The sequence below is a fragment of the Calcarisporiella thermophila genome (genome assembly GCF_041956535.1).
Source record: "Calcarisporiella thermophila strain CBS 279.70 unplaced genomic scaffold VTP21scaffold_19, whole genome shotgun sequence".
In the NCBI taxonomy this organism is placed as follows: Eukaryota; Fungi; Calcarisporiellomycota; class Calcarisporiellomycetes; order Calcarisporiellales; family Calcarisporiellaceae; genus Calcarisporiella; species Calcarisporiella thermophila.
In genome coordinates, this window is record NW_027192209.1 from 186,602 (window position 1) to 214,577 (window position 27,976).

At 44.0% G+C, this 27,976-nt stretch overlaps 14 protein-coding genes across 14 annotated transcripts; 5 read left to right on the forward strand and 9 right to left on the reverse strand.

Annotated features, from left to right (window-relative positions):
• Positions 1–119: 119 nt before the first annotated feature.
• On the forward strand, positions 120–410 carry VTP21DRAFT_3867 (uncharacterized protein; the record flags this gene model as incomplete). Its single annotated transcript, XM_069394214.1, has 1 exon — positions 120–410. One exon carries the CDS (start codon positions 120–122, stop codon positions 408–410), a length of 291 nt encoding a protein of 96 aa, XP_069248746.1.
• Positions 411–708: 298 nt separating this feature from the next.
• Positions 709–2,161, forward strand: VTP21DRAFT_3868 (uncharacterized protein; the record flags this gene model as incomplete). Its single annotated transcript, XM_069394215.1, has 3 exons — positions 709–808; positions 871–1,265; positions 1,334–2,161. The coding sequence occupies 3 exons, from the start codon at positions 709–711 to the stop codon at positions 2,159–2,161; spliced, it is 1,323 nt and encodes a 440-aa protein (XP_069248747.1).
• A 517-nt stretch (positions 2,162–2,678) lies between these two features.
• On the reverse strand, positions 2,679–5,211 carry VTP21DRAFT_3869 (uncharacterized protein; the record flags this gene model as incomplete). The annotated part of the gene is made up of 9 exons (XM_069394216.1): positions 2,679–2,878; positions 2,957–3,083; positions 3,167–3,625; positions 3,720–3,899; positions 3,970–4,123; positions 4,200–4,333; positions 4,418–4,510; positions 4,595–5,105; positions 5,180–5,211. The coding sequence occupies 9 exons, from the start codon at positions 5,209–5,211 to the stop codon at positions 2,679–2,681; spliced, it is 1,890 nt and encodes a 629-aa protein (XP_069248748.1).
• Positions 5,212–5,532: 321 nt separating this feature from the next.
• On the forward strand, positions 5,533–6,318 carry VTP21DRAFT_3870 (uncharacterized protein; the record flags this gene model as incomplete). Its single annotated transcript, XM_069394218.1, has 4 exons — positions 5,533–5,661; positions 5,722–5,907; positions 5,973–6,157; positions 6,222–6,318. 4 exons carry the CDS (start codon positions 5,533–5,535, stop codon positions 6,316–6,318), a joined length of 597 nt encoding a protein of 198 aa, XP_069248749.1.
• Positions 6,319–6,524: 206 nt separating this feature from the next.
• Positions 6,525–7,641, reverse strand: VTP21DRAFT_3871 (uncharacterized protein; the record flags this gene model as incomplete). Its single annotated transcript, XM_069394219.1, has 7 exons — positions 6,525–6,707; positions 6,773–6,832; positions 6,897–6,997; positions 7,068–7,142; positions 7,205–7,326; positions 7,403–7,465; positions 7,538–7,641. The coding sequence occupies 7 exons, from the start codon at positions 7,639–7,641 to the stop codon at positions 6,525–6,527; spliced, it is 708 nt and encodes a 235-aa protein (XP_069248750.1).
• A 1,299-nt stretch (positions 7,642–8,940) lies between these two features.
• VTP21DRAFT_3872 (uncharacterized protein) lies at positions 8,941–10,649 on the forward strand (the record flags this gene model as incomplete). The annotated part of the gene is made up of 4 exons (XM_069394220.1): positions 8,941–9,041; positions 9,102–9,575; positions 9,644–9,996; positions 10,075–10,649. 4 exons carry the CDS (start codon positions 8,941–8,943, stop codon positions 10,647–10,649), a joined length of 1,503 nt encoding a protein of 500 aa, XP_069248751.1.
• An 817-nt stretch (positions 10,650–11,466) lies between these two features.
• On the reverse strand, positions 11,467–13,383 carry VTP21DRAFT_3873 (uncharacterized protein; the record flags this gene model as incomplete). The annotated part of the gene is made up of 3 exons (XM_069394221.1): positions 11,467–11,639; positions 11,710–12,765; positions 12,843–13,383. The coding sequence occupies 3 exons, from the start codon at positions 13,381–13,383 to the stop codon at positions 11,467–11,469; spliced, it is 1,770 nt and encodes a 589-aa protein (XP_069248752.1).
• A 1,081-nt stretch (positions 13,384–14,464) lies between these two features.
• On the reverse strand, positions 14,465–15,773 carry VTP21DRAFT_3874 (uncharacterized protein; the record flags this gene model as incomplete). Its single annotated transcript, XM_069394222.1, has 2 exons — positions 14,465–15,577; positions 15,663–15,773. 2 exons carry the CDS (start codon positions 15,771–15,773, stop codon positions 14,465–14,467), a joined length of 1,224 nt encoding a protein of 407 aa, XP_069248753.1.
• A 286-nt stretch (positions 15,774–16,059) lies between these two features.
• VTP21DRAFT_3875 (uncharacterized protein) lies at positions 16,060–19,386 on the reverse strand (the record flags this gene model as incomplete). The annotated part of the gene is made up of 9 exons (XM_069394223.1): positions 16,060–16,597; positions 16,661–16,902; positions 16,986–17,381; positions 17,452–18,213; positions 18,281–18,421; positions 18,492–18,560; positions 18,631–18,813; positions 18,883–19,017; positions 19,093–19,386. 9 exons carry the CDS (start codon positions 19,384–19,386, stop codon positions 16,060–16,062), a joined length of 2,760 nt encoding a protein of 919 aa, XP_069248754.1.
• A 250-nt stretch (positions 19,387–19,636) lies between these two features.
• On the forward strand, positions 19,637–22,055 carry VTP21DRAFT_3876 (uncharacterized protein; the record flags this gene model as incomplete). Its single annotated transcript, XM_069394224.1, has 9 exons — positions 19,637–19,639; positions 19,737–19,817; positions 19,893–20,014; positions 20,072–20,254; positions 20,325–20,373; positions 20,438–20,953; positions 21,021–21,434; positions 21,492–21,825; positions 21,901–22,055. The coding sequence occupies 9 exons, from the start codon at positions 19,637–19,639 to the stop codon at positions 22,053–22,055; spliced, it is 1,857 nt and encodes a 618-aa protein (XP_069248755.1).
• Positions 22,056–22,225: 170 nt separating this feature from the next.
• On the reverse strand, positions 22,226–22,808 carry VTP21DRAFT_3877 (uncharacterized protein; the record flags this gene model as incomplete). The annotated part of the gene is made up of 3 exons (XM_069394225.1): positions 22,226–22,374; positions 22,560–22,642; positions 22,708–22,808. 3 exons carry the CDS (start codon positions 22,806–22,808, stop codon positions 22,226–22,228), a joined length of 333 nt encoding a protein of 110 aa, XP_069248756.1.
• A 434-nt stretch (positions 22,809–23,242) lies between these two features.
• Positions 23,243–24,239, reverse strand: VTP21DRAFT_3878 (uncharacterized protein; the record flags this gene model as incomplete). Its single annotated transcript, XM_069394226.1, has 4 exons — positions 23,243–23,403; positions 23,519–23,756; positions 23,823–24,089; positions 24,171–24,239. 4 exons carry the CDS (start codon positions 24,237–24,239, stop codon positions 23,243–23,245), a joined length of 735 nt encoding a protein of 244 aa, XP_069248757.1.
• Positions 24,240–24,584: 345 nt separating this feature from the next.
• Positions 24,585–25,831, reverse strand: VTP21DRAFT_3879 (uncharacterized protein; the record flags this gene model as incomplete). Its single annotated transcript, XM_069394227.1, has 7 exons — positions 24,585–24,737; positions 24,800–24,893; positions 24,956–25,199; positions 25,262–25,341; positions 25,409–25,490; positions 25,578–25,686; positions 25,784–25,831. 7 exons carry the CDS (start codon positions 25,829–25,831, stop codon positions 24,585–24,587), a joined length of 810 nt encoding a protein of 269 aa, XP_069248758.1.
• Positions 25,832–26,350: 519 nt separating this feature from the next.
• Positions 26,351–27,257, reverse strand: VTP21DRAFT_3880 (40S ribosomal protein eS6; the record flags this gene model as incomplete). Its single annotated transcript, XM_069394229.1, has 3 exons — positions 26,351–26,647; positions 26,732–27,095; positions 27,187–27,257. 3 exons carry the CDS (start codon positions 27,255–27,257, stop codon positions 26,351–26,353), a joined length of 732 nt encoding a protein of 243 aa, XP_069248759.1.
• Positions 27,258–27,976: the final 719 nt, after the last annotated feature.

Genomic DNA, 27,976 nt, shown 5'->3' on the forward strand with positions numbered 1-27,976 from the left:
TTCTCTCTTTGATTCTTCGTCTTCCTTTACTTTTTCTACTTCTATTTACACTTCATTCATTCATACCCCCTCCCCTATTCATTTCATATCCAAAAGATATATTCTAAATAAAACACACGATGCTGAACACAAGCTCGCAGCCTCGGATCTATAATTTGGAGGCCAATGATGAAGAGATCTACTCTAAAGTTGCTTGGAAACTAACCTCTAACTCTTTTTTATTAGAAAAGGAGACGCTTGTGGGCGGGGGCCAGTCGGGCCGCATCGTATCGGGCGTGAGGGTGTACAAGCGGTTTCCATGCATGCGAGTCCACCTCTTCTCCCCAGATCAAGGATCAAGGGAAGGCGTCTCCACTCACGGCCCTTATGGTCACCAAATTGTTTATCGCGAAAACAACCATCGGGCATGAGAATGGAAAAAGCGCTGGGGAGCTTAAAATAGGATTTGTGTAACAGAAAAGATTGAGGCTGGAGCTGATTTTTATTGGGCACGGCGTGGAATTAAGAAGCGGTGCCTCACTCGGTTTCGATGTAATAATACTTAAAAAAAATAACAAACGGATTGAAACTCTGGTTAATCCATTAACAATCCTCTCCTTCATCGCTACCCTCTCCTTATCATCGAATTCCCTTTCCTTATTTCCATTTATCATTTCTCTCTTTGCACACATACGTAACGCGCATTTATTTGTGATTTTTGAATTACCAATGCCAGTCAGAGCATTAGCATGGGTGGGATTCCTGTGCTTGGTTCTCTCGGCCTCTAGTCTCTGCTACGGCCAAAGGCATAGGGCCGCGAACATAAGAGGTAATTCAGTGCTTTGTTTATTTAGTCTTTGTGGTGCTGAATGCATTTCTCTCCATGATTAGCACTTGATCCATCCACTGTCCGTATCAGGCATTCATCACGCTGGCTTCTAGCCCGCGCAGAGAATCAGGAGAGCGTCCAATGCTCCAATGTCAATACCACGTGTAATTGCGCGGCCAACGAAAAATGCGAAATGACTCTCCGATCGCGGACCAAATGCCCGGAAATAAAATGCGTGCCGCGTACTTCGGAATCGAAAGAATCTCAGGAGAGCACCGCGTCCCCTGGAAATGAAGCCGTGATTGGAGGAGTTGTAGGGGGTATTGTCGCCTTGATTATGATGGGAGTTGGCTATTTCTTGTACAGGCGCTTTGTACAAGAGCAGCGGCCTTGGCCTTCCATGTTTAGAAGAGGCAATCGCTCGAGATCAGACAGCATCAAAGGCTTGCGTGAAACGGTAGGTGGCCATCTGCTTCGTATACGGCTAGAGCCTCTATTCATGCGCATTCATTCTACTTTCTGTAGAGCGAGGCTGAGAATATGGATCGCTCCACCTCTGCCATCATTCCTATCGGTTACATTCCACCCTTACCTGACGAAGATCAGGAGACACTTCCCCCTCCTACGCCGATGTCCGATATCGGAGAAAATCGGCGTGAGACCATCATCAAAACTGCAGACCGCATTCGAATCCATTCCCCACAGCCGATGGGTCCGGGTTCGGATGGCGGAGGTGCAACCACGGCCACCACGGTGATGCGCGCTCGCCCTCAGTTGATGCGTGTTATCTCCAAGAGGCAACCCAAAGAGAATGGGCCCGGGTCCATGCAGCCGACGCCCGAGGCCGATCAAACCGACTCGAAAACCTACGAGAAGCCCGATGCGATGGGGGACACTGGGGTCGACGAAGAAGCGAGCAGGACTCCTATTAATTCCTCGGACTCCCCCCTCTTGCAGGCCGAAGCGAACACCAAGCCGCAGGCACGACCGGTAATCACTTCCGGACATCCGAGCACGACGGTCGAAGATGACCCCCTTCGACCTCTTAGCTTCGTTGAAAGTAGAGGCGAAATCCAAACAGCGCCTTCCACCGCCACCCTAGACGCCGGGTCTACAGCCCCCAGCGCTACCCAGCAGCTCGTCACCCCCAATAGGCCTATCTCCGTGCACCTAACCGACGAGGACCTCAACCGCCCCTTGAGCATTGCCTACACTGCCGGCCACGCACTATCTCGACCATATAGCGGGACGAGTGAGGAAAATGCGCAGGAATGGGAGGCTTTGGAGAAGCAGCTTGCAAAGCTGGATGAAATGGATATGACGCTGGAGGAGACCATGTCTGGCCCCCGGTGATCTTATCTTCTGGTCCTCGCTCCCCTTTCCTGTAGCCACTCTCACTTTGTTTGTTTATTCATGTTCACCTTTCCTTCCCGCCCCTCCCGCCCACATCCTCCCGCTTAATCCCATCTCTAATATGTTTAGATATTTTTATCTTATTTTTTTGTACTTATTGTTGTGCTATTTCTCGCCCGCTTGCCTTGATATTCCCACCGCTTTCCTCCTCCTTCTCCTTCATACGGTCGGCGGGCAAAGTTGGCTCTTTTTCTGTATCTCTAATACCCCTTTCCATTGTCTACATTGGCCCTTTTTGCTCAATGAAAAAAAAAAGGTTACGTAGTTTTATTTTGGGTTAAGAAAGAAAAGAGAAGTAGCTTGAGACAGTTCGTACAATAGGGATAGAGTGAAAGAGAAAGAGGGAGGGAGCGAGAGAGAGAGAGAGAAATATATATGTAGATGTAGATAGGCTACAAAGACTGGGAAATTGGATATCGAGGCGGGAACCAAGCAACCCCCTCTAAAGCAGTGTCCATTACTCAGCATAGTTATCATTTAAAGACAGATATCCATTCTTGACCACCCCGACCTTTCGGGCGATGGCGCGGAATCGATCCTTGTTGGAGGGATCCGCCTTCAGCTTCTTCTTGAAGAAGTGCAGGAAATCCTTGGTGACAATGGGCTGCTTCTCACGGAGCAGCTTCACCACCTCATCAATGGTGATGAGGTTCTCGTCTAGAATGAAAAATAAAAAAGCCCCATGATACTTCGAAAAAAGGGGGGGGGGAGGGTGAATAGACAGAGAACACTTACCAGAGGGCTCGGTTGGAGACGCGCTTGCGGATGGACTGACGCTAGGGCTACCGGCCAGTGGAGAGGGCGAGCTGGCAGGGGGTGCCGGCGAGGGCGAGGAAATATACATACGAGGCTCTATTGGTTCCTAGGGAGGGGTGCGAACAAATAAGGGTCAGGGCAGTCCAATGGATGAGAACAGAGCCAGCCCGGCATCTGCAGATGGTTTACCTTTTTCACCTTCACCTCCTTGGTAGCATCTCCAGCTTCCACTCTTGCCTTCCCCTTTTTATCCTCCACGCCGGGTTCGATGCGCTTCCGCTTCTTGCCCTCTTCTCCGCGCTCAACTTTGACCTTGACTCCCTCGGCCCCACCCTCCATTCGTTTGCGCTTTTTCATCTCCGCCATGGGTAGAGTGGATGGCGGCTTGTTCGCAAACGAAGCAGAAGTGGGCGCCTTCACCAGATTCTTGGAGGATTTGGCCGGCTCCTTAACCATTTTCTTGGCCAGCAAACCAGCACTAGTGGGTTTCAGATCCTTGATCTTGTTGGTACGTTTATCAGGGACAGCAGAGGGTTTGGTTGCTTGTGGTGTGGAGGGTCGGGACTGAGAGGAGTTGGCCTCCTCCTGCTTGATTAGCTTTTCTAGATCGAACTCTTCCTCATCAGAGGACGTTAGTTCCTCCTCGCTCTATGGAGACAGAGTTTCCAAAAAGAAGGGGGGAGGGAGATCCTGTTAATGATCCATACTCTCTTTGCGCCATCTTAAGTGCTCTCGATATTACCAGATTCGCATACGGATCCTTCTCGTCATCCTCACTTGCGTATGCTTTGTTCTTGTCCACCTTCAGCATCAGCTTTTTCAGCCCCTTCCCATCCTCTGTTAGCTCCTCTTTCACTTCCGTCTCATCCTCGTCCATATCCTCCTCCAAATTGCCTCTTTGGCCAATTTTATATTTCTGACCCTGTATATTGAGGAAAGGATTAGGTTCACTACTAACTCCCAAGGATCAGTCGGGCATTTCAAAAGCTCACCAGCTCCTTTTTAGCCGTTTCTTCGTCCTTCCCCAGCTCATCAATAGGTTCTTCGTCGTCAGATCGAACTCGAGTGAAATCTAGTTCGTCATCGTCATCGGCAGCTTCTCGCTCTCGGCGAGGCTTGCTCTCTTCATCGTCATCCCACCGGTTTCTACAAAATCCAGAGATATACTTTGTCAGTCACCCTTCTCCGCGGGAGAACTAAAGCTGCATCTATCGTGATATACCCTTCACCATGATCTACTAAACGCAGTCGCCGCCCACCCCTAGCCGGTGCAGCGACCGAGGAGGAAGCTTCACCGTTCTCTCCAGGTCTAAATATCCTGTCTGCCTTCTCCATTATTTTTCCTCTCAGCTTTAGCTAATAAAATGAACCACAAAATAGAGATGAGCAATGCAAGTACAAAGGCACATTGCCACTGTTGAGAAAATTGGCCGTCCTCACTTCTTGTTCAAGTTCCTCAGGAGTTTTCTTAATGGTCGGTTGCTTCCGAAAGGTATACCAGTATTTAGTAGGTACAACTTTGAATCCATCCTCCTAAAAGCAAAAAAAAAAAAAAAAAAATTAGACAGTGAATACAGAGCTAGAGAAACCTCTAAAAAAATTTTTTTTCCAACTTACTGATACCACAAACATCATATACCGAGCCTTCTGTCCGCCCTCGAGACTACCTACCCACGCATTTTGCCCGTCATCATCTTCCAGAACCCATGGCTGATATTCACGCTTGCGCAACTCTCGCTCCCCCTCATCAGCAAGGAAGATCTGCATCGTCTTCTTTTTAAATAAGTTCTGACGATTTTTTTGTGCGCCGCCATGGGGGGCAATCTGCTTAGCATCCTTTAAATTCTTCTTCGCGTCGGGTTTTACTGCCGATCCATCGCTTTCACCGGCTGCCGAATTCGGTGAAGAAACAATGTGTTTAGGATTGCGGCGGCGAAGCCGGACAGGGGGTGTAAAATCTTTGGTAAGATCAACCGGTTTGTGGGAATGGAAACGCATCAAGTGATGCATCTCTTTTGACCCACCAGAACGCAACGAGAAATCGGTGAAACTTCGAGGGGCGGAACCTTGCTGTTGCTGTTGCTGCTGCTCTCCGGGGCGTGGTTTTTGTGGGGAGGTGGAGAGGGGTCTTTGGGGCTGGGAGGGGGAGTTGCGCGTGAGGGGGGCGTTGCACGATTGGAAGGAGTACCGGGCTGGGGTTGCCTCGGTTTTTTAGGCATGAAGATCTGCGACATCGTGATTATGGTGATCTCCTGATGATCTTTTAATCTAACTTTCTCCTTGCTTGGTCTCTCAAAGATTCAACAAACAAAGAGTCCTTTGAATGCTCACAAAGGAATATTTGAGAAAGAGCGGAGGGGTTTACTTGAAGTGAAATAACAAGTTGACATAGTGACCACATGCAGAGGATAGGTTTGGGATAGTTTCTGTTGATCGAGATAAGATCTCTCCCGCGTAAGAATATGTCAACGCATAAATTGTATTGATCTCTTTCCATTTCGAAAACACACCCTCTTTCTACTCACAATCCTTTGGCATTCACCCCCCAAGTCGAAATGGCTCAACGGACCGCAACCGTCACCCGCAAAACTAATGAAACTGACATTTTAATTAATCTCACCATGGACACCCCTGGCAGCAAGCAGGCAATTGACATTCAAACTGGCATAGGATTCCTAGATCATGCAAGTGTTTGGATGTTGTGCCCAGCGCAAACTTATGACCATTTAACCTCGATATAATAGATGTATCATGCACTAGCCAAACATGGGGGTTGGTCCCTCCAATTAAAATGTAACGGAGATCTTCACATTGACGACCACCACACTGCGGAAGATACTGCTATTGCACTTGGAATGGCATTCAAGCAGGCGCTTGGTGAACCCCGTGGGATCAAGCGGTTTGGCTATGCGTATGCCCCACTCGACGAAGTAAATCACCTTTTTTGGACCTACTTTTCCGGGTCACCATTCATCTCACCTTTTTGTGATTCAAGGCTCTATCCAGAGTCGTAGTAGATATCTCAGGGCGCCCTTTTGCCGACGTAGATCTTGGGTTAAAGCGCGAGATGATTGGACAACTATCATGCGAAATGATACCACACGTCCTTCAGTCTTTTGCTTTCTCAGCGGGGATCACATTGCATGTCGATGTCTTGAAGGGAAATAACGATCACCATCGGTATAAATACGAAATAGGCTCTTCAAAGAGGTGTTGGGCTGATGATACTTGGTATTCTTGATAGGGCTGAGTCGGCATTCAAAGCACTTGCGGTTGCTTTGAAGATGGCCACTAAACGCACTGGGAGCGACGATGTCCCCAGCACTAAGGGTGTTTTATAAATATCGGTCTGAAAGTCGACCATTGACATATTTCTGGCCGTGGGGCAAAGGGGGAGGGAGGGAGGGAGAATAGAGATGAATTAAATGAAATAAATTGGGCCCCAATTTCAGTTTATTCATAACAAGTGTATATAAAAGCTCTAATTTCTAACTCTCCAACACCACCTCAACAACAGTACCAGCATGATTCCCCAGAAAATGGTCATTCAAACTGAGGCAGAAGCAGCAGTTGCATCCTCTGGAAGCACCTGCTTCAAGAATTCGACCATGTCTCGTAATTCTTGTGGAGAGCTGGAGTGGCCCATCCCACGATAGCTCTTAAAAGTAACATTGTAGCCTAGCTCCTTCAAGCGAAGGTGACTATTCATGCCATAGGCAAATTGCACTACCTAAAACATCGATGGAAAATTAGAGCAATGCATTAGAAAATGAAGCCCCTCTTCGCTCTCCATACCGGGTCAGCTTCGCCATGGCACATCAAGATGGGAGTTTTCTTGTTTACATTCGACTCCATCTGTGATTAAAGGGAATAGATAAGCAAAAACAATCCAAACGCTGTAGCAGAGAATAGTATTCACCCTGCCGATCTTGGTGCGAAGAGGTAAGTAGGTACTAAGCATGATGAAACCGGCCAATTTATATTCTGTCGTAAGGCCAGTAAAACAAGTAACAGCACCCCCTGGATGACAGGCACATGTCCCTTTAAGTCAATTATCCTTGCTTCATGAGGTTAATAAGCATACACTCACCCTGTGAAAATCCTCCAAGAACAATACGGCTGGCAGGGATACCGTTATCTACCTCTTCCCGTATTATAGAGGTCACTGGAATCAATTTGCAAAAATTTAGCAACGATTAATTCCTATTTTAAATGCGCCATACATACCGCTACGAGACGATTCCGTCAAACCTTTTTCGTCCTCGTGCTCTTCTAAGCTGCTCAAGCTCACGATATCGTACCAGCTTGGCATTTTCATTCCCATGTTGAGAGTCACTGGTTGAATTGGACTAGAATTAGGGGTTGTGAGATATGAGCTTCCCTAACCAAACGATTACCCAAGAATAATAAGCTTTGAAAACTTACGCATTGGGTAGGATGAATTTCGTATGAGGAAAGAGCGGCGCAATCTCTCGAGCAACAGGAGCCCTTTTGTTGTCCAACACAGTGATTAGTTCGGATCAGAAAACTGTAAGCAGTAGAAGAATTATGTAACCCCACCATCCTTCCCCGGTATCCCCCAGACCATGCAAGAAAACAACAGTAGAAGTGTGTCTTCCCACTGGATTGATGATAACTTTGGTAAGAGGTCGTGCAGCCATCATGAACGCAATGTCCCTTATCCCCCCCCCTCGGTTCTAGGTCAATTAGAGGACAGCGGCTTAGACAGATTGCAAGCCACACTCCAGCAATGCAACGCGCAGAAATGCAATGCAGCTCTTGGACGCAGTACATCGAGCGTAGTTAGCGTAGATTCACAGGAAACTGTCTAATTGCTGGAGAAAACGAGGGAGAAATGAGCACTCTATAACGCAGAGCTTTTTTTTTTTCTCGTATTAAGCATCTTTTATTTGCTCATCCTTAATGAAATTCCGGTTATTTGGTGGCGAGGGTGGTGGTGGAGAACAAGGGAGCCCAAAAAAAAATAATAAAAATAATAATTGAATTACAGAAATAATAACAATAGCAGTGATATTTAGCAAGAGAAAGAGCAAGGGAGAAGGAAAAAGAAGCTCCCTCATAAAATGATATTAATGTTATTAATAGAGTTAAATTTAGATCCAGACTCACATAGAAAAGGAAAAGGAAAAAAATACTTTCCAGCGATCTTGCAGAGAGTTTTTTTTTCTACTCCTCTTCTCTAACCATTGCCATCTGCGAAGTACAGCTAGAAACGAAAGGCGCCACGAAAAAAAAAATAAAACACAGAAAGGAATGCATTTTGGGGAAGAGGACTAGGGTCAAAGAACGGCCAGTTCTCAACAGAGGCCATGCCTTCATTTAGCCATGGTCTGATCCTCTTCTGACGCTTGAACTCTGAAAGAACCCTTCGAAAAGGATGGAGAGGCGAATGGAACACCAATAGATACTCCGGGCGCAACTCTAAACTTCATATGGACGTATAAGGAAAATTCAATCAAGCGTTGTTTTTGTGTTTGTTGTTTATCCCCTTTGTGCTTGCAAACTTGTGCAGATTCGAGCACAACAAAACTCCTCTCGAACAGATGGTCTAAACTTAATTACGCGCGCAATGCTTCCCAGCAATCTTAGGATATGTATATTCCACGTTTCCATGAAGTACCATTTGCGAATCCGGGGTGGTAGTGGGCGGAAGAGCAGGAGGGGGATAGAATTAAACGGTTTGACACGTTCTTGGGCCCCAACCGGTTCTCATATATATACCGCCAACCCACCGCCGGAATCCTTCTTCCCCCCTTTTCTTTCTCCACACTTTCTCTTGCTTTATTACATTCCCCATTGTATTTTATCTCCTTCACTACGGGTCGGCTTACATTTGATTGCTACCAGCGCAAACAGCTTCGAGCGTCATTCGAACTTCCATCTCTCAAGCCCCGTACGTCAATTCCTCTTGGTCCACATTTCACTTCGACAATTCAGCAGAGATGAATTTGTCTGCCGAGCACACCGTTTCTTCCTCACAGCAACAACAATACTTCGCGCACGTAGGGCAGTATGGAAATTACGTACACTCTCGAATTGATGAGTGAGTTCTCTCTTCTTCTTGATTCCCACCTACAATTAAAGAGCCTCCCTTTTTGATTAGTCATTTTCTTCCCGATGGAGTCAAGACCGAGTACGTGGATCATCATTTTCTCAATCACCCCCAGCCTTACTCCGCGTATTCATTTCAGCCCCTGCCGTCGCCAACGGTTGCTGCAAGCCCTGTTCCAAGCAGTATCCCCTCGACCACGCCTGAGTATCCCCATCGTACCGTCTATAGTCAGTCACCTTCTCTCGATGATAGAGAGGTGGGCTCCTCGGCTAATAGTACAGAAGAGCCGATTGTAGTTTCAAGCAGCCAGGTGCCAAGCACACCCCGGTATGTTGTGTGCCTGGACGCCAAAACCGCCATTACTCGGATCGACGAATGTACAATGACATACCTAAATAAAGGCCAGTACTATTCCCTTCTGTTGAACAGCAATGAGTTTTACTCTGGTGATGTGACTTGTTCGGTCCGCTTGATGTTCCATGACCCGAAGGACCGAGCCAAACAGGAAACTCTGTGGAAATATTGGTATATCATCGTGATTTTTCAAGAGTGCGTGGGTTGTTCTAATACTTAAGCGTTTATTCCGCGTTTAGGCTTAAGCTGCCCAATGTCAATGTTAACACTCGTGTCATCGAGGTTGAAAAGTCTTCAGCTTTCAATGCGAAAAATTTCCAGTACAAGGGGTTTAACCACATCCAGTTCCAGTGGAACGCTCAACAGGGTGTACGACTGCAACTGCGTTTCAACTGTTTGTCCACCGATTTTTCGATGATCAAAGGTATTAAAGGGATTCCACTCCGGTTGCATGTGCAAAATCGCATCGAGGGAGTGCCACACACAGTAGAGCGCTGCTTTTGTCGGGTTAAACTCTTCCGGGATAAGGGTGCGGAGCGCAAGCACAAGGACGACATCGCACAAATCAAACGGCAGATGGCAAAAATGAAAGGTACCCCCATAGAGCACCCTCTATTGCTTAACAGCCCCACTAGTATCGATCCTAACTTCATTTGATCCATTCATGAAGGAGCAGATGCACCTTGCCCAGTTGCTGCGTCGCATCTTGGAGAGCCTCGGACCTTCCTCACGACTTACCCTCGAGATGATTGCGATATTTCAGATAACGACTGTGAGGTAGATATCAACGAGATAGCCAAGAATCTGAACTCGGATTCCGAATCCGACTCCTCCTCATCCGGTGAATCCGTTCCTGGATTGATTCGTCGTCGCAGGCTCTCACACCTTGGATTGGATCAGGAGCCGCTTGATTTTGATCCCACTTACGTGCCTGTACGAAAGCGCAGACGGGTGCTATCGCTTTTTGTTCGCTCGCCTCGAGACGTGCAATATTACGCCATCTATTTGAATGAACTAAAAGTCGACGACCTGAAGGCCAAGATTGCGGAGAAGCTCGGGTTCGACGTGTCTGTTGTAAGCAATGTGGTGAGATATACCACACGCGGGGGTATGGCAGTCGCACTTGACGATGCTGACGTGAAGCAAATGGAGGAGGAAATGCCGCTCACAGTCGAGCTTCTGGTTCCTCCTAATGGTAATGCCCACAGTGGTAACAATGGCTACACATTAGCATTGCATTATTAATCCGGGGGGAGGGGAGGAGGGAATCTCAAAACGAAATCATTCTCCCTCATCGTCCAAATATTACAGATACAGATACAGATACAAATACACATATATATACACATACATATGTAGATATCATTATGTAGATATCTCTGACGAACAAAAACAAAAAAACGAGCGAGAAAAAAGCCTTTGAGCGAAGCTTTTCTTTTTATTATTTCGTTTTCCATTGTAAATTGTGAATTCAAGTTCTTTTTTTATTTGCTATTTTCATTATACCTTTTTCTCTTTTCATATTCCATTCACGTGTGCATGTTATGGAGCACATAGGATAAGTGTGTTGATTATGTGCAATTGTGACAGTAAAGCCGAAAGTTGTTCAGTTTGATTCATTGGAATGGATATCCTAAAACGGTCTGGTGGTGGTGATTTGGAGATTAAATTCAATCTGTAATTTTATTAGTGTCCATGTAGACATAATCTCGTCATATTTAAAATGTTTACTAGAAATGTCGAGTAGGAAACGGAAGAGCGAGTGTCCCAACCTATAACTAATTTGCAATCAAGGGAAATAAAAACAGTATGAGGGGGGTTTACATAGAAGATTGTATTATAAAATACTGTAGAAAATGGAATAAACACACATCTTGAAGAAATAGAGCAGAAGAATGTACAAAATATACGCAAGACTCAACGTAGCAAAGGGTAGGAAAAAAAAGTTGATAGAGAGGTGGCAAGTGCGTTAAAATATCCCTTTAAGAAAATCCCAATGAAAAAGCACAAGAATTTATAAAATATAAATGCAAGAGGCGAAGGGTTTTTTTCTCTTTTTTCGTTAAAATGTAAATAAGCTCGAATGCTTTCTTCCCGTGGGATAGACAACCAGCGTTGACATGAACAACCCAACCGTGATAGCAAGCGAGATGATAATCATCTGAAAAGCGAAATTGGTTCCATGGGTTAGGTCATCCGTTAGTAGCAGGAGCGTGCCTTTTACCCCCAGAGAACCTAAACATGATAAAAGGAGGTTGAGGATACTATGGTCAAGATATTTCCTGTTGCATATCTGGTTATTTACCAGGAACCAGTAAGAGGATAGCGCAGAGGATAGGAACATAGGCAGCCCTATGGGTGAAACGTGAATAAAGGTTCCCTGTCAACCCACACATAAATGCAGCTATGGCCGCCGACCCATTCGCCGGCATGGTTGTGATGTTTGCGGAGAGTAGAGAGGCCATATAGGCAACGGCGGAGACCGCGACAATGACGGGCCATTGCTTTGGAGTAGCTCGCAGTGAAACAGCCAACGCACAGGCCAAGGGCGGGAACAGGATAACGAGCCAATACCATTCCAGGGGAGAGTGGCATATAGCCGCGGAGTCGACCGATTTCCAGTGCATGATGGCCTCGATGGAGTTCCATAGAGCAGCGCCTATTGAAAATCCAAATCCCAGAAAAAGGGCGTACATTAATGCGTACATCATGCGGACCGTGCCGGCCACGATATGCCGTGACGACAGTTCAATGATGGAGATGGTCAATTGTAAACCTGGGAGGAGGATAACGGCCGCCGCCAGCACCACTGTTTGGAAACACACAAAACGGTGGAAGCTCCGCGCAATGAAGGCGACGAGGATGGAGCTGCTTACCTCGTATACATTACCATAGTTGCGGTTATGGGATGCGAGGATCAGGAGGACTCCAACAATCAGTCCTGTGAAGGCTCCAACAGAGGCATCGAGCCAGCTACCCTTGAACAGGGTTGCTGCAGCAAATGCTCCCGACAGCATGAATGAGATTGCGAGGCCAATGTTGCCGAACATATCGGGCTCCTGTTCGATCTCTTCGAGGCGCGGAAGTGCTTCATGTGCCGTCATCTGTTTTTTGAGAACCGCACGCACGACCTCGTTCACCTCCTCAAGCTTGCCAAGGTACCAATCGGGAACACATTTAATTAAGTGTGTTTCGGAGGTGTGGGTGTCTTGATCGCCAAAGGTGACCATAAGAAGACCAGGAATAAAGACAAATTCAGCATCTACGCCAAGCGCCTCGCTCGTCGTCTCCAGAACCGATTCGATCCGGTGAGAAGGCCCTCCGCAATGCATCAACATTTTTCCTAGACGTAGCAAGAATTCTGGGGAAGAGGGAGAAAAAGTTTAGAGTTTGAGCTGCACATACGACAAAGTTCATAAGTAGACAACTAATGTGTACCTTGTCTCTCTAAAATGTCAGCTACAGCTTCTGTAATTCGAAGCTTTTCGTCCAATTGTAAAGATGAGCCATTGATATCCGTGAACGACTCCTCATCACTAATGGCCGAATAAAGACTATGTGTATCACCATTGCTAGCTCGCCTTTGACATGGAATAGCCAAACATCCTGTCGAGAGGTTTTGGTACACGGGCATGATCCCTCTTCTCCGTCGGTATCGTGGGCGAGAATATCTCCTTCGCGGGTATAGCTTCAAAAGATTGCTCAACACACCCCCCGTTGGCCTTGATCGCAACTCCGGACGTGTAAAGTTTTCGATCATCACAAAGGCGGCGCCCGACGCCGGTCGCCTTCCTTCATCGGGGTGGTTGGGTTCCGTGGCGATTGAAGGAGGATCACCATTGGAAACGTTAATGATTAAATGATCGTCATCACGCTGACATTCGGGAGGGGGGCTATGAGACGAGTTGTTTGAAGTGTGTGAGTTCTGCTGCTGTCTTGTGTCCACCTTTACACGTGTTTTGCCCTTGTCCTTTCGCATGTATCAGCAAATAGGAAAGGAAGAGGGCCGACACTGATAATTAAGAAATTTTTGTTCTAATGCTAATGTGAATTAAATGAGGAAAAAAAAGAAAATCTAAATGAGGAGAGGGAAAGGGGGGGGGGGGGAAGGAGAAGAAAACTGAGAGTGGGAAAGAAAAAGGAGAAAAAGAAAAGATTATTTAATTCAAGGTACTGGAGGAACTGTGAACATCTCGTATTGAAGGATAACTGCCACGCGTAAGTAACCTAGTCAGTTTTCCTAGATCTATGGTGTCTGAAAAGCGGGAGTATGACAGAAAAAATCACAGAAAAGAGGTGAAAGAAAAAGGATTAGCAAGATTAGAACAAAGGAAAAGAAAAGAGGAAAGATGGCCTTTTTTCACGAGTGGATTTTCAAGTTTTGATTTGGTCGAAGAGGCTTTCGTGTAAGGAAACTGGCTGTTTTCGCAAAAAAAAAAACCGTCTCCAAAATTAGTAAGAAAATAACTTTGACAGCTGCCGATCCTTTTTTTTCTGCTGTTTACACTTAACAACTTATTAATCTACCCATTGGTTGTATGACTTCTGAAAGAATCCGATTGAATCTCTCGTTTTTTTTTTTAGCAACATGGTGTATGCCTTTTAAATTCCCTTTTGTTCTCTAGACTAATTGACGCATGGTCCCATGACACGTAGTTAATAATGTGAACTTTTAGCATATATTATATATTACCAAAACATTGGCTAGTCACAGAGCGGATCCTCTTTTTATTCTTTTATCCTATCAAAGCCAAGTCCTTTGTCCCATGGAAAAATTGTGTGATTACATGAGAATAAAATCTACTTGTCGTTGTTTAGAATGTGTTGTGTGTTGAAAAAGAAAGAGAATAAAAAGAGAGAAACTTATGTGCACAAAAAGAAGAGTAACTTAAAGTCCATCAGCAAAATACACATGGGAATTGAGCGAAAATCGTCACATCAATGTACAGGAGTGCAACATATTTGTAAAAAGTGCATGTATTGCATAAGTCTCTTTCAATTATATAATTCTAATATCTTATTTATATGAGTTTGCGACGCGCTAAACAGCACGCCACTCTTTATTGCTGTGAACACTGCACGCCTGGCCGCTCATCTCCCATCTCGTCCTCATCATAGTCATCGTTGTTCATTCTAGCTTGCGCCTGATTTTGCTGCCCTGCATCCAGACTGTTCAAATTAGCTTCCTCCAACACCTTATCCTTACCAGGAGGAGCTATATCTGAGCGCGGCGGCAATATTGATTCTAATTGCGCAATCTTATCCGGAGAAGTCCAGTTGGGCTGAGGGAATTCTACCTCAAATTTAATGTATAAATTTCCATGGTTGTGAGTGCGATGCTGTGGCATTCCTTCGCCGTTAATAACTCGAATATCTCCTGGTCGAATAACCTCTCCGGGAAGAATATCCACCGCCAACACACGGTCGTCCAAGTGCTCCACATGGAACTTTCCCCCCGCCAACGCCGTAAGCAAGTCGATTTTCACATCGCAAAAGAGGTCATCCCCCTTGCGTTTGAATCGGGGGTGAGGCTTTTCCTCTAACATAATGATGACATCTCCTGGGATCACGCCCGGGAGTTGGTCACCCTCGCCGGAAAACGTAATTTTCTGTCCCTCCCGCATTCCTTTATCAATGTGCACCTCCAGGACTTTACGCTCGTTTGTGATTTTCTTCCCATTGCACTGCTTGCACCGATCCTCGTCCCGGATAATTTCACCCTCACCGCGACATTCAGGACACGTCTGTTGAATCTGTTGCACAAGGGGCCCCATTTGTCGCATGGTTATCTTCACTCCTTGGCCATGGCACTCTGCACACTGCTGAACTGCCCCTTCTTTCCCGCCTTTACCTTCACATTTGGAACAGATGACATGTTTTTGTAGAGCAAGTTTGGATGTTTTCCCCTTGTACAAATCTTCAAGCGAGACTTTAAGTGCATGAGCCATGTCCTTTCCACGTCGCGGACCCGTCGGCCCACGAGAGCCACCACCGAAACCGCCGAAACCGCCAAAAATTTGGCTGAACAGATCCTCTGGAGAAATGCCAGGCCCCATGCCATCCCCTTGTAGCCCTTCCTCTCCGTACTGGTCGTAGAGCTGTCTTTTTCGCTCATCAGAGAGGATCTCGTAAGCATGAGAGATTTCTTTGAATTTATCGCCTGCCTCGGGATTCTGCTCCAATAAGTCGACCGAGAAATAAAAAGAGGAGAGGTATAAACCAAGTGAAGTGACAATCTCAAAAAACGATGATTTATACTTTATCCGGATGATACTTCAGAGCCAACTTGCGATAAGCCTTTTTGATCTCGGATTCAGAAGCGTCCGGGGGAACTCCGAGCTGATCATAGTATTTTGTGTCTCTGACCATTTCAGACTGGATGAAGATGCGATTGAATAAGATAAGATGGAATTTACAAGATAAATTTCTAGTATCTACAGAAACAAAAGGATGATAATGTATAGTTAATTTTCCAAGGTCAAGCAAGAATTTTATACGTCCAGAATATGTGGATATGAAAACCAAAGGAAGCGAGGCGTGCGGCTAGTTGGAAGTTGACTTTGGCTCGTGTAACATTAATCGAAATTATATAATGGAAGGGTTCTTATTATTAAATAAAACCTACAATAGAAGAATCCAATGATGGAAAACAAGTTCAATTTCCTTTCTTTTTCTCCCGCTCCAATTTCTTCTTCTCGCTTTGCTCTCCCTCCAGTATAGACATGATCCCCTTGATCTTCTGCTGGTATTTCTCGTCCTTCTCCCGTTGCTGTTTTAAGCGCTCACGTGCAATAAACGAGTTATCGCGGCGCAACTCTCTGATTGCTCCCTTCCGTTCTCGCTTATGCTGCTTCTGCAGCTTTGCCAATTGCGAGCGTTCGCGATCCGGGTCGTAGTGGCGATCGACGGAGTAGGATTCCTCGAACTTTGGAAGGTAGGTCGCGATCGGAATGGGTTTGTGGTCCTGCATACGAAGCGGTTGCTGGCGTTGCTGCTGTGCAAATTTAAGAAGCCGTTCGAGTTTTGACTCGAGTTTTTCGAGCTGATCGGCAATACGGTCATGGAAGTGGTCTCGTGGGTAGGTGCGAATAATATCGAGCGCGGGGGTGAAGATTTCGATGAAGGCGGACGTGGATGTGTACATTTGAATGAAGAGATCAAGGATATGAAGGGAGGCACTAAGGGCAGATACTCTGCAATGAATAGAGATGAGTACGAAGAAACTAGGTAACAAAATACATTAGCAGATAGATTACTTGAAAGATTCGGATACAGTTTGACCCAGGGAATGGATCTGAGAAAACTCTAATGGCTCAGGTTCTAAATCTTTGAGCAGAGCATTTTTCTCGATCTTCAACTCGGAAGATATACTGTGATAAGTTGGAAGTGGGAAAACACCTGGCACTCCCTTATCGAATTTCTTTGGTGTTAACATTGAAAGCGAAAAGAGCAGGAAATTGATCACCTCTGGGATATATCGCTTCGAGAGTAGTTGATACTAATGAGAAGCAGAATTTAGTCAGACGATGCCGAAGTGAAAAAAATGCAAAAAATTTTTTCCAAACACCAGCAGAAACAAACCTCATAGAACAGATTACATAGGAAGAGACCAGAGGCCAGATCAGTCCCGGAGCGGACAGGGCTTTGTGACAAATATTGTCCCATTAGCAGGGTCGCTGGCGTGACGACAGGATGCTGTAGATCGGAAGTAGGAAAGATCATACACAATATACGTAGGGCAATAAGTTCAGCTTTTGAAGGAAATAGACTCTTCTTGGTATCCGGGGCTGATAGGCCCTTGGTGAGTTTCTTTTGCCAGGATGCTATATGACTATTAAAGCACTCCGCTGCTTTTGATGGCATTTGCTGGGAGAGCTCGAAAAGATGACGGCCCAGTTTATTAATAATAGTGAATGGAATGGGCTGATGCTGCTGGGCCAGGTGCATCACAAGCTCTAGCAAAACTCCAAAGAAAGTCTGTCAAATAGGAGGAAAGCAAAGCATTCATTAGAAAATCTCCTTGTAGGGCAACAAGCAAAGATTTTACCTCGAGTTTTTGCCTGTTTTCTGCAGCCAACTTGATGTGGTACAGCACACGGATACGATGCACGACGATCGGTATTTGCTCCAGCTTCACGTCTTGCAAAATATCCAAGAACTCCTCCAGACTAGCTGGGCATTGAAAGGTGTATGCCAATTCGTCCATAGCAGCACTCATCGACTTCTTTTCGACTTTGTTTTTCGATTTCAGCGAATTCTTTCGAACGATTTTCCCTTTTACAAAATCGTTCATATCATCCTCATCATCCCCACTATCATGGGCTCTCTCGCCATCCTCCTCTTCCTCCAAATCAGAATAATCGCTTCCGTCTTCGTCCGCTTCACTCTCTTCTTCATCATCTTCCTCCTCTTCTTCATCATCTTCATCGCTTCCCTCCTCGTCCTCTTCCTCATCGCTTCCAGTTTCTTCTTCATCAGCCTTAGCTCTAATTATATCTTCCACACTAATTCCAGCTCCCAATCCTCCGGTTAAATCTTCATCAACTACAAAATCATCTTCTAGGTCATCAGCTTGTGGAGCACGTCTTCTCCGTTTTCCTTTTCGCCCGTCCTTCTCATCTTCGGAATCTGAAGGTAATCCTTCCATGCGTCTCTTTCGGGCTTTTTCCAATCGCTCAAGGCGCTCCTTCTCTTCCCATGCAAGCTCTTCTTCTGTCTTTGTACGATCTGTCGCCTGAGCACGACGATCAGAGGCCAATTCACGTACATACTTATCATAATCTTCATATCCTTCGCCGGTTGCTTCATCCTGATTGTGATTGTCAACACATTAAAATTCAAAGATGCGAATGTGGATAAAAATGCTCTTTAATTACCTTGTCTGTATTTAATTTTGGTAATACTGGCTTTTGTGCCTCTTCTTCATTTGCAAATAATAAATCCCGAATATCACCCAATTCATCATCCAGCTCTTTGCGAAGCTCTTCGTTTTCTTCCTTCTCTTTTTGCCTCTCAAGCTATAAAGCAAAAATATATGTTTGAGAAAATGGGCACGCAAACCAACTTGGAATAATTACTATTTGTTACCTTGTAGAGTTTGCTTTTAGCAATAACTTCTTTCATAACTTCAGCTTTAGACTTCTTCTTATCAGGATCCTAATCACCGATAATTGATTATGTTAAAATATAATATGTAATAGTAAAGATACCTGAGAAAAGAACTTACAGAAACGGGCTCAAATCCACCAAAGTGGGATAAGCTGACAATACTTTGATCAATTTCACCTCGATCCTCTTCATCACTTAAACCAATATCCTCGTCGAAATCGTCAATTTCAGCCAGAGATTGTCCAAGATGGGTAAGCTCAGTTTCTTCAAGGTTATAGATTGAAGAGTTTCTGGCCCTTTTCTATTAATATATGGCAAATATTGGTATGGAAATTGCCCCAGTGCATATATCAATCCACAGTTTGCTTACTTGTTTCTCGCGCGTAAAACGCTCGAGCATTTTTTCTTCAGGAGTCATATTGGGATCGTTTTCACCGAAACGCCTATCGATAATACCACCCGCTTTGTTCTTGGTTTGCAACTCCAATAATAGCGATTTTTTTCGCTATTAAATCAGAAACAATACAAAAAATAGATATTAGATGTCACGACGTTTCATTTCAATTGAAAATGATGTTACATTGATTTCGCCAGCTTGTTTTGAGGCACCCGGCTTCCCTACTGAGCCTTTTATCCGCCGTCCTAAAATGTCATGTTTGACTTTAGTAGTCTTGAGTTCAAATGGATTCATCGCATCCTCGATCGCCTTCAATTTTTCTCGCAGATCAATTTTGCCGCCTTCTGCTGGTCGTCCCCGCTTCTTAATCTTTTTGCTTGTACTTGTGCGCGATCCGGGGCCGATCGCACCCACATCTCTTAGATTTGCTTTTAACCGTTTAAGCGCTGAAGCGTTAGAGTCCGCCTTTTTTGTCATTATAAAACAATATGTAAAAGGTCGGTATGAAGGAGAGCTAAAGCAGTCAAACGTTTGTAAACAAAATGTTAATTTGTGACTTCGAGAATAAATTTCAGATAGCTTCAGAAGAGTGCGTCATGAGCAGACAAGACCGGCCGTGTTCAACTCAGAAGTGATCCTGTGGTAAGATCCAAGAGTGATTGCTTTTCTACTTTTTCATCGTCCACGGATTCATCGTCAATAGAAATTTGGGGTAGTCAGTAATATCATGGTAAGTTATATTTATTCCGCTGCAATTGACGTACACCAGTCCCGGTGCAAATTCAATTCGCTAATTTCGTGTCAAATCTAAAATGTTACCAAACTAGCTCGTTCGCATCCGCTCAAGAGAAGGTGCACTTCGCCTTGAAGTGAATCCAACAGATGATTTCATTATTCTTAAAGATAAGGTACGCTGTAATAAACCAGTCAATCCACGTAATTGGTTATCAATGTTGATTTGCCACCCAACTTTCTCTATTTAGATAATGGATGCGCTCAAGCTCACTGACGCTTCGCGAGTAATCATTTCAAATCAACCTAGTGGCGGAAATGCAACAACTTTGGCGAGCTGTGTAGGAAGAACTATCCAAGATCTCGGCATCAAGTGAGCTGGTTATTCACGAATAACTGTGATTTTATTTACAATTTTTTTGTCATCCAGACACGGTGATCTGCTATTTATTACAATTCCTGCGGATGATAATACTGCCATAGATTCTTCAAAGTCTGAAAATGCAACCACTGAGCCATCCGCTACACCGATACCATCTGTTAAACAGGATGCAGTAGACGATTTTCTAGAGAAGCAGGACGGGCTAATAAAACGAGGAAGAGACCCAAAATTGTAAACTTTCACGTCTATATCCCGATGCATGGGACTTGTGAATATAACTTGGTATAAAATTTTTTAATAGCTGTAAACATGCTGATAATGGGATGTGTGACTATTGCATGCCGCTGGAGGTAACCGACATGTTTCTTCGTATTGATATAAACCGAAAACTCACCGTGGATTTGCCTACCAAAGCCTTACGATCAACACTACCTCGATCAAAACAAGATTAAACATCTCTCATTCCATGCCTACCTCCGCCAATTAAATGCACAGCAAAAGAAAAAGCAGAGTAGCACTGCCCTCCCACCGCTTGAAGAGCCTGATTTCCGTGTCAAGATCCCTTGTTCAAGTGGGCATCCATCATGGCCTGTTGCAATTTGCACCAAATGCCAGCCTAGTGCTATCACTCTCCAGCGCCAACCATTCCGCATGGTCGATCATGTTGAATTCTCGAATGCACGCTTAATTGATAATTTCATTCACCACTGGCGCATAACTGGCCTCCAGCGATTCGGGTATTTGTATGGTCGGCTGGAGCCGTATAATGAAGTTCCCCTCGGAATTAAAGCTGTAGTTGAGGCGATTTATGAGCCGCCTCAAGAGAACGCGTCGGACGGAATTGAGTTAGCCTTACCTTGGGAAGAAGAAAGTGCCATTGACGAGGTAGCGCGGGAATGTGGGCTCGTTCGCGTCGGGATGATCTACACGGTACCATTCATTTATATCCTGATACTAAATAATTGCATTGAACCCAACGATTTATTTTGTTTTTCAGGATCTTTTGGATGATGGAACGGGTCAGGGTACTGTTGTATGCAAGCGTCATGTTGGCTCCTATTTCTTGTCCTCGCTTGAATGTACCTTCTCGGCGCAAATGCAACTACGACATCCGAACCCGACACGTTTTTCAGCCACCGGCAAATTTGGCTCTAAGTTTGTAACTTGTGTCATTTCAGGAAACGAGCAGAGCCAAATCTCCGTGTCAGCGTATCAAGTATCTGTGACATGTATGGGCATGGTCAACGCAGACATCATCCAAGCGAGTATGGAACCTGGACTTATGCTGGTGCGTGAGAGCACCAATCAACGATATGTGCCGGAAGTATTCTACAAATTTAAGAATGAGTATAATGCTACCGTGCAGAAGAGCGCGAAGCCTGCCTTCCCTGTAGATTATCTGTTGGTGACTGTAAGGACTATCTTCAAGGTTGAGGTTATTGCATTTTGTTAATGGTTGTTTCTTAAGGTTACCCATGGTTTCCCCCACGACGAATCCCCTCTCTTTGGTTCAACTTCAGCCTTCCCCATTGAAAATCGGGGAGGTATAGAGACACAGGATCTAACGGCAATACGTAAACACCTTGGTTCAGACATCATTGCTGGAACGGCGCCCAAATCCACTATAGCCAACGCAATCTCTGACTTCCACCTTTTAACCTATATTCGCGAGACAAGCATGTTTGATCCGAACGACTATAAGCAGCTATGTCGGGCAGCGACCCTCCGCACAGATGTAGAAGTAACAAAACTGATTGAAACATCTGGATGGCAGACTCTGATTACGGTATTGCGTGAAAGTGGTATGTGTAGTTTTCATCCTTATTTTTGTCTGATGAATATTTGTGGATGCTAATCTACGTTTCTTCATTATTTAGCTGGGCAGACGCAGCACCATGACGCATCGGGACCAAGCACTTCTTTGCCGTCCAGGCCACAGGTGTCTGCTACCATTGCCTGTCGGCATTGCACTTTTGTGAATCCGCAGTCGAATTCAAGTTGCGAGATGTGCGGTCTTCCGCTGGACCAATAGCTAGGCGTTTGGGCTACTATTTTTGAGATATTCTCTACAGTTTTCCACTGCATGATAATAAAGGAATTGTATACATTGAATTTACAAATATAAACCATGTAGCGAAATACGAGAAATATCTTGATATTATGAAATGAGCATAGCTTAGTAGCCTCTACATGTTTATTATTTCACAAGTCTTTTTCTTCCAAGCGAGCCTTGATCCTGTCTGATAAAATCAATGGTTGCACTGCTCTCGGCGCTACCACAACACGAGGCTGAGTAGAGTTCTTCAACTGTAGAGGCTCAGCTCCTTCGGAACGAATAACAGTGCCAATACCTATTCCAAGAAAATGGGTTAATGTGGGAAATAAAAATATCGGATGAAAAACAAAGCGTTATCTGGAGAAATCCTCTTGCTGGGAAAGAGAATCCCGGTAATTATCCCGATTCTTCGGTTCAGTCGGATTTCCCAGAAGCCCATTGCAAAAAACATGTTTAAATAAACGTCTTAATGCTACATACCCATAAAGAAACCAAATGTTGCAGCAGACGAAATCATATATTGTCCTAGAGTGTGCACTGCGCCCCGTGATCCACCGCCATATCTTCATGCATTAAGGGAGAAGGAGGTTAGAGTCAAAACGCCAAAATATTCAAGTATCTTAAAAACCTGATCAAATGCACGGTTCCAAATACCAGCCCAATACAGAGGCCCACAGTACCACCCATGAGACAGCCTGTTTTTGCGCGATCGAAGGTTGAGGGCTCCATTGATATTAATTGTTAGAGAAAAAAATGCGATTTTGGATCGATATAGCGGGTTGTTTTAAGACCTTGAGGGGCGCAGCACGACTTTGACGGATCGAGATACCGCTACATTTTATTTAACCATCCTTACTGACGAATGCTCCGCCATCACGACTCTCTCTACATTCAGTGCCACTAACCATTCAATAATGCGGTTTATTCTTTAGAAAAAAAGAGTAATATAAACTTGGTAAATTTAGTATAAACACGAACATATAAAAATTTAAACTACGGATGGGGAAAACGAATAAAAAGATAGAATAGGGAAAATGATAGATTTTTTATGATGATTAAATAAAAACATATATAAATATGCCATAGTTAAAAAACGGAGATGCCAGAGAAGAAAAGCTGCGAAGTCTCGAATATTTGTAGGTTTCAGAAATCACCCGTTGAATCTAAATCAGTTGTAGATAATTGCTTGGGGCAATACCCACACTGCCATCAGCCTTACGCACCTGCCACCACTTGCCACTGGTCGAAGACACAGATAGTATCTCATCCTTCTCAAAAGAAATTTCATTAGGGTCATCGGGGTTTGCAGTATAGCTATAAAGAGCTAAACAACGCAACAAATAAACATAGGTTATTAAGTATGAAATAATTAATATTAATATTAATATTAAATTGGTCAGTGCGACCAATCTATTTGTAGAGCATTTGATTGTGCTTACCCTTTGCTTGAATATTGTAGGTAGCATTCTCCTGAAGAGTGCTAACAGGGCGAGGGCCGGATGAATTGGACAAGCCAGCTTCAGCTGCAGCGGCCGATGATGCAACCACAGTACCAGAGGGTGCTTGAGCTTTACCCCCTACGTATGCACCGGCACCCGCTACCCCTTCATTATATAAACCAGTATACTGAGATAGGAATCCATTTTGCTCCGATCCAAATGCGAAAACCCAAACAAACTATCCATATAAAAAGATATCTTGTTAATCAAAAGCAATGGCATTGCTGTAAGTTTAATTACTTACTTGTACCAACAGGAGAATGACCACTCCTGCCAAAGCCGCCCTAGCGACTTGACTAAATCCATCATCCAGAGCAGCGGCGAGATTGGTCAGGGTGGCTATGCTATATACCAGGAATCCCAGGAAGGCTAGGCGATGTGTCCAGATCTGATCAGTTATCAAAAGGAACACAGTTCCTAGAAGGAAAAAGAGCTCAAAAAATGCTAGCCACCAGACGAGACCATTAGTTCGAAAGGCACATGCAGCTGCAAAGAGGATAACCCAAGCAGCCTACAAGATGATTTTTTTAAAAGATTAAAAATGGTAAAAATTAGTGTAAAATTAAAAGTCTCCAGGATGTAATTAACTTACAGCATCAAGTGACAATGTCCCTAAGAGAAAGAAATTGTTTATTACACGACTGAAATTGTATTGCACCATAGTATTAATTTAGAGGATTGTATCGGTAGAGGAGAAGTAAATGATATAAATTAAAGAGTGATTTAAAGATCCCTTGGCAACAAGCTGGACAAGAAAAAGAACGAGGGAAATTACACAGTGGCTGTCTCCTCCGAATATACGAAACAGTCAAATTTCTGGTGAAACTAAGCTTAATGAAATCTTCCTAAATTACTCACGGAATTTCGAGAAAATTGCATATGCAAATACATGACTGAAAACAACCACGAACCGCATTCCAAAAAGCGTCCATAAATTAAAGCAATAGACTCTATTGAAATTTTATTTTTAGAACAGCAAAAATAAACAAAAATACAATATGAAATCCTAATAATCCAACTCTACGTCGTCTTTAATCTCCTTAGGCTCTAAATCCTCGCCGTACTGCATTGCATGATCAACGTGGCTAAGAATGAAATTGATGGAATCTTCGTCTTTGATATTAAGAGGGAGAAAGCCGACCATGTTGTAGTCATCAATCTTAAAAAAACAAGTATAGTAGAGTGAGCAGGTGTGAAAAACAATAAACAATTAATCCATACCAACTGAACTATCGCCCTATTAAGTTCATGAAATCGTGGACTTGTTTGTGCATTCGCGCTCTCCACCAGCAAAAGAGGGTCGGGATTAAAATATCTATTAGAATAACAGTCCAGTAACTCACTCACAGCATTCACTCAGAGTCGAAAATTGCCTACCTCTCCAGCTCTTTCTTTTTATGCGTTCCTTCCAAAAGATCCATCTTCGACATCACATTTATATGTGGGATTTCTAGATTAATCATCGCACTCATTGCGCTCAATACGCCCGAAAAGAATTTCGCTTTATCTTCGACAAATTGACTCTCAAGAAGATATACACCGCATATGGAGAAGTTCCAGCGCTGTAGGCATTCACATAGCTGACGCATCACCGGGAAGTGAGTGTAGAGCTCGATCTGGCCTGTCACGCAGTATAATAACAATCAATGCAGCCGAAACTTTTTATGAGGTTTATATAGCTACCTGGACAATCGATAATGAGATAGTCGTCCTCATAATTGCCAAGCTCTTCTTCTAACCAATCAAGGTTATTCATTAAAAACCTGGAGAGAATACAAAATATAAGTAATTAATAAAGAAAACTAAAAAAAAAAGAAATTGTAAGCCTACTCGAAGCAATAGATCAATCCTCCGTTCGGTCCGAAACCCATCTCCTCCATTACATCCTCAAGTGTGATTAGCTCGCGTATATCTGAATAAATAGAGAATACCAAAGAACAATATTTAGTACACTTCATGACATTAATGTTGTATTATACATATGATGAAATCAACTTACCAATAGTCGGCTCGTATTCAAAAATCTCTGCAGCTGGATCCAGATTAACCAGGTGAACTGAGCGATTTATAGTCTGGCAATGAGTCATTATTGCGCGGCAATAAGTGGACTAAGTTAAGATAGATCATTGCTTTGCGTTAGTTTGAATAAATAGAGAAACCGCATAATAACTAAAAAAAAAGAGCGCTATAGGAAGCGACTTATACCTTGCCGGAACCGGCCGGTCCCATTACTAGTTGACAGTGTCGGCCCATAATTATGCTCTCTGTCGTGATCGCTTATGAAATATCGAGAAGTTCTGGTGACTGATTATTTTTATGACATTCAAAGCCACAGCAGTCACACAACAGTAAAGTGATTCAATAAAATTGTAGTTATATTCGATATTAGCCGCTGGATTCTAGTATTGACAATTCTAAACTATCTTATCGAGTCTAAAAAGGTTTCGCTAAAACAATAAAAAAGTAGTAATAGCTATTCCGATTTCAACCACTATCCAGGAATGATATTAAGCAATTTTCTCTTTATAAATATTCTCTCTTTTTATCCGCGTTGAAAGACCTTCAGAATAAATTTCGGTACTAATTAACTTTGGCTGAACCCTTCCTGAATAAATTCCAAATGAATATCCTACTCCAAGCGAACACCTGGTAGCCAACGATGTGAGACGAACGGTATTTTAAAATTGTCTCAAGGATTATATATATTTTTTTGGCAGAAAAAAATATATTTCTTTACAAGTTTTCTAGTAAAAATCCATCGCATTATCCTGCTTAGGCGGATTCGCTCTTCTTGAGCGATGACGAGCGCCGCTTCCTCAACTCCACCTTAGCCTGCTTCTGCTCCTTAACACGCTTGGCCAAAAGAGCTGCATACTCGGCGGCAGCCTCTTTCTGGGCCTCAGCGCGTCTGCGCTTAACAGCAAGACGATGACGCTTGCGTTGTAGGGTAACGGGGGTGACAAGACGCTGGATCTTGGGCGCCTTAGTGTATGGCTTCTTCTCTGGGTTCTTGGGCTTAACTTCGCGACGGATGACGAATTTGCGGACATCGTCCTCCTTGGAAAGGTTCTAAATAAAATAAAAATTCACAAGATTAGCCCAAGAGATCACAACGCTTTGAAGAAAAGAAATCAATGAGGCAAATAAACGTACAAAGAACTTGCGGATTCTGGAGGCACGCTTAGGTCCCAAGCGCTTGGGCAAAGTTTGGTCGGTCAAACCGGGGATCTGTTGCTCACCCTGCTTCACAATCACAAGCGAGAGAACAGAGAGATCCGGACCCACAATGCAACCGCGCACCGACTTGCGCTTACGCTCACCAGTACGGCGGGGGCGGTAGCATGAGTGTCCCTTAGAGAGCAAGAGGCGCACACGGTGATTGAGGAGAACACCCTGCTTCATCGGGAAGCCCTGCTTGTCATTACCGCCAGAAATGCGGAAGACATAACCTTTGAACTCGTCGCCAAGGGAGTCACCGGGTACCTCAGCAGACATGCGCTTGTCGTAGAAAGCGCGACTATATAATGCCCGCGCCAGGGATAATGATTAGGAAAAAATTAGATCCACCTACATTCAGATCGACGAACATTTCGAGATTTTGAACTTACAGCTTACGCTCATCTTCAACTTCAATAAGTTTCTGACAGCCGGTGGCCGGGCACGAAATGTTCAGTTTCATCGTGAATCTATAAAATACACATCGTACAAATTAATAACCATGATCGTTTAGCTCATTATCATTATTTCGAATGGAGCATCCAAGTTAGATGAATATCCATCCATCTATTGCTTTTTCTCTTTCATCCATCCTTTATCTATCCTCCTGACATAATAAACTTGGCATACCTCGGGTGTTCACTTCACGGAAAGAGGAGGAATCGATTAATTAGAGCAATAGTTAGTTTTACTGATTCCTGAAGATGAAGGAACTAAGCCACCTTGGATTTATATGTATTACGAGGAAATTGTTCATAAGTAAAAAAAAAACTCTTTACTCTTAAATTCTTTGGATACTTACATGTAGATTTCTGTAAAACAAGAGAAAATAGCGTTCTTCCCAGTATTATGTTGATCATTAAATAATAAATAATAGGAGATTCTCCCTTAACAGTACAGAAGAAATATGCTTTCCTCCTGCCTCATAACCCAAGATCATACACGGAGACACATTACATAATATAACAACAGCTTGAATTATTGAATTTAGAATTCGAGTCCGTGCAGAACATTGTTCTTGATATTTTGGAAAGCGTACTTATATTTATGATGTTTTATCGCGATTTTATGGCCGTAAGTTGATAAGCATCTTTAATCCTACCATTCGATTTATTATACCGAGTATCCCCCGCAAGATAATGATGGAGTTCTCTAGAATCTTGAATTGGCTATACATATGCA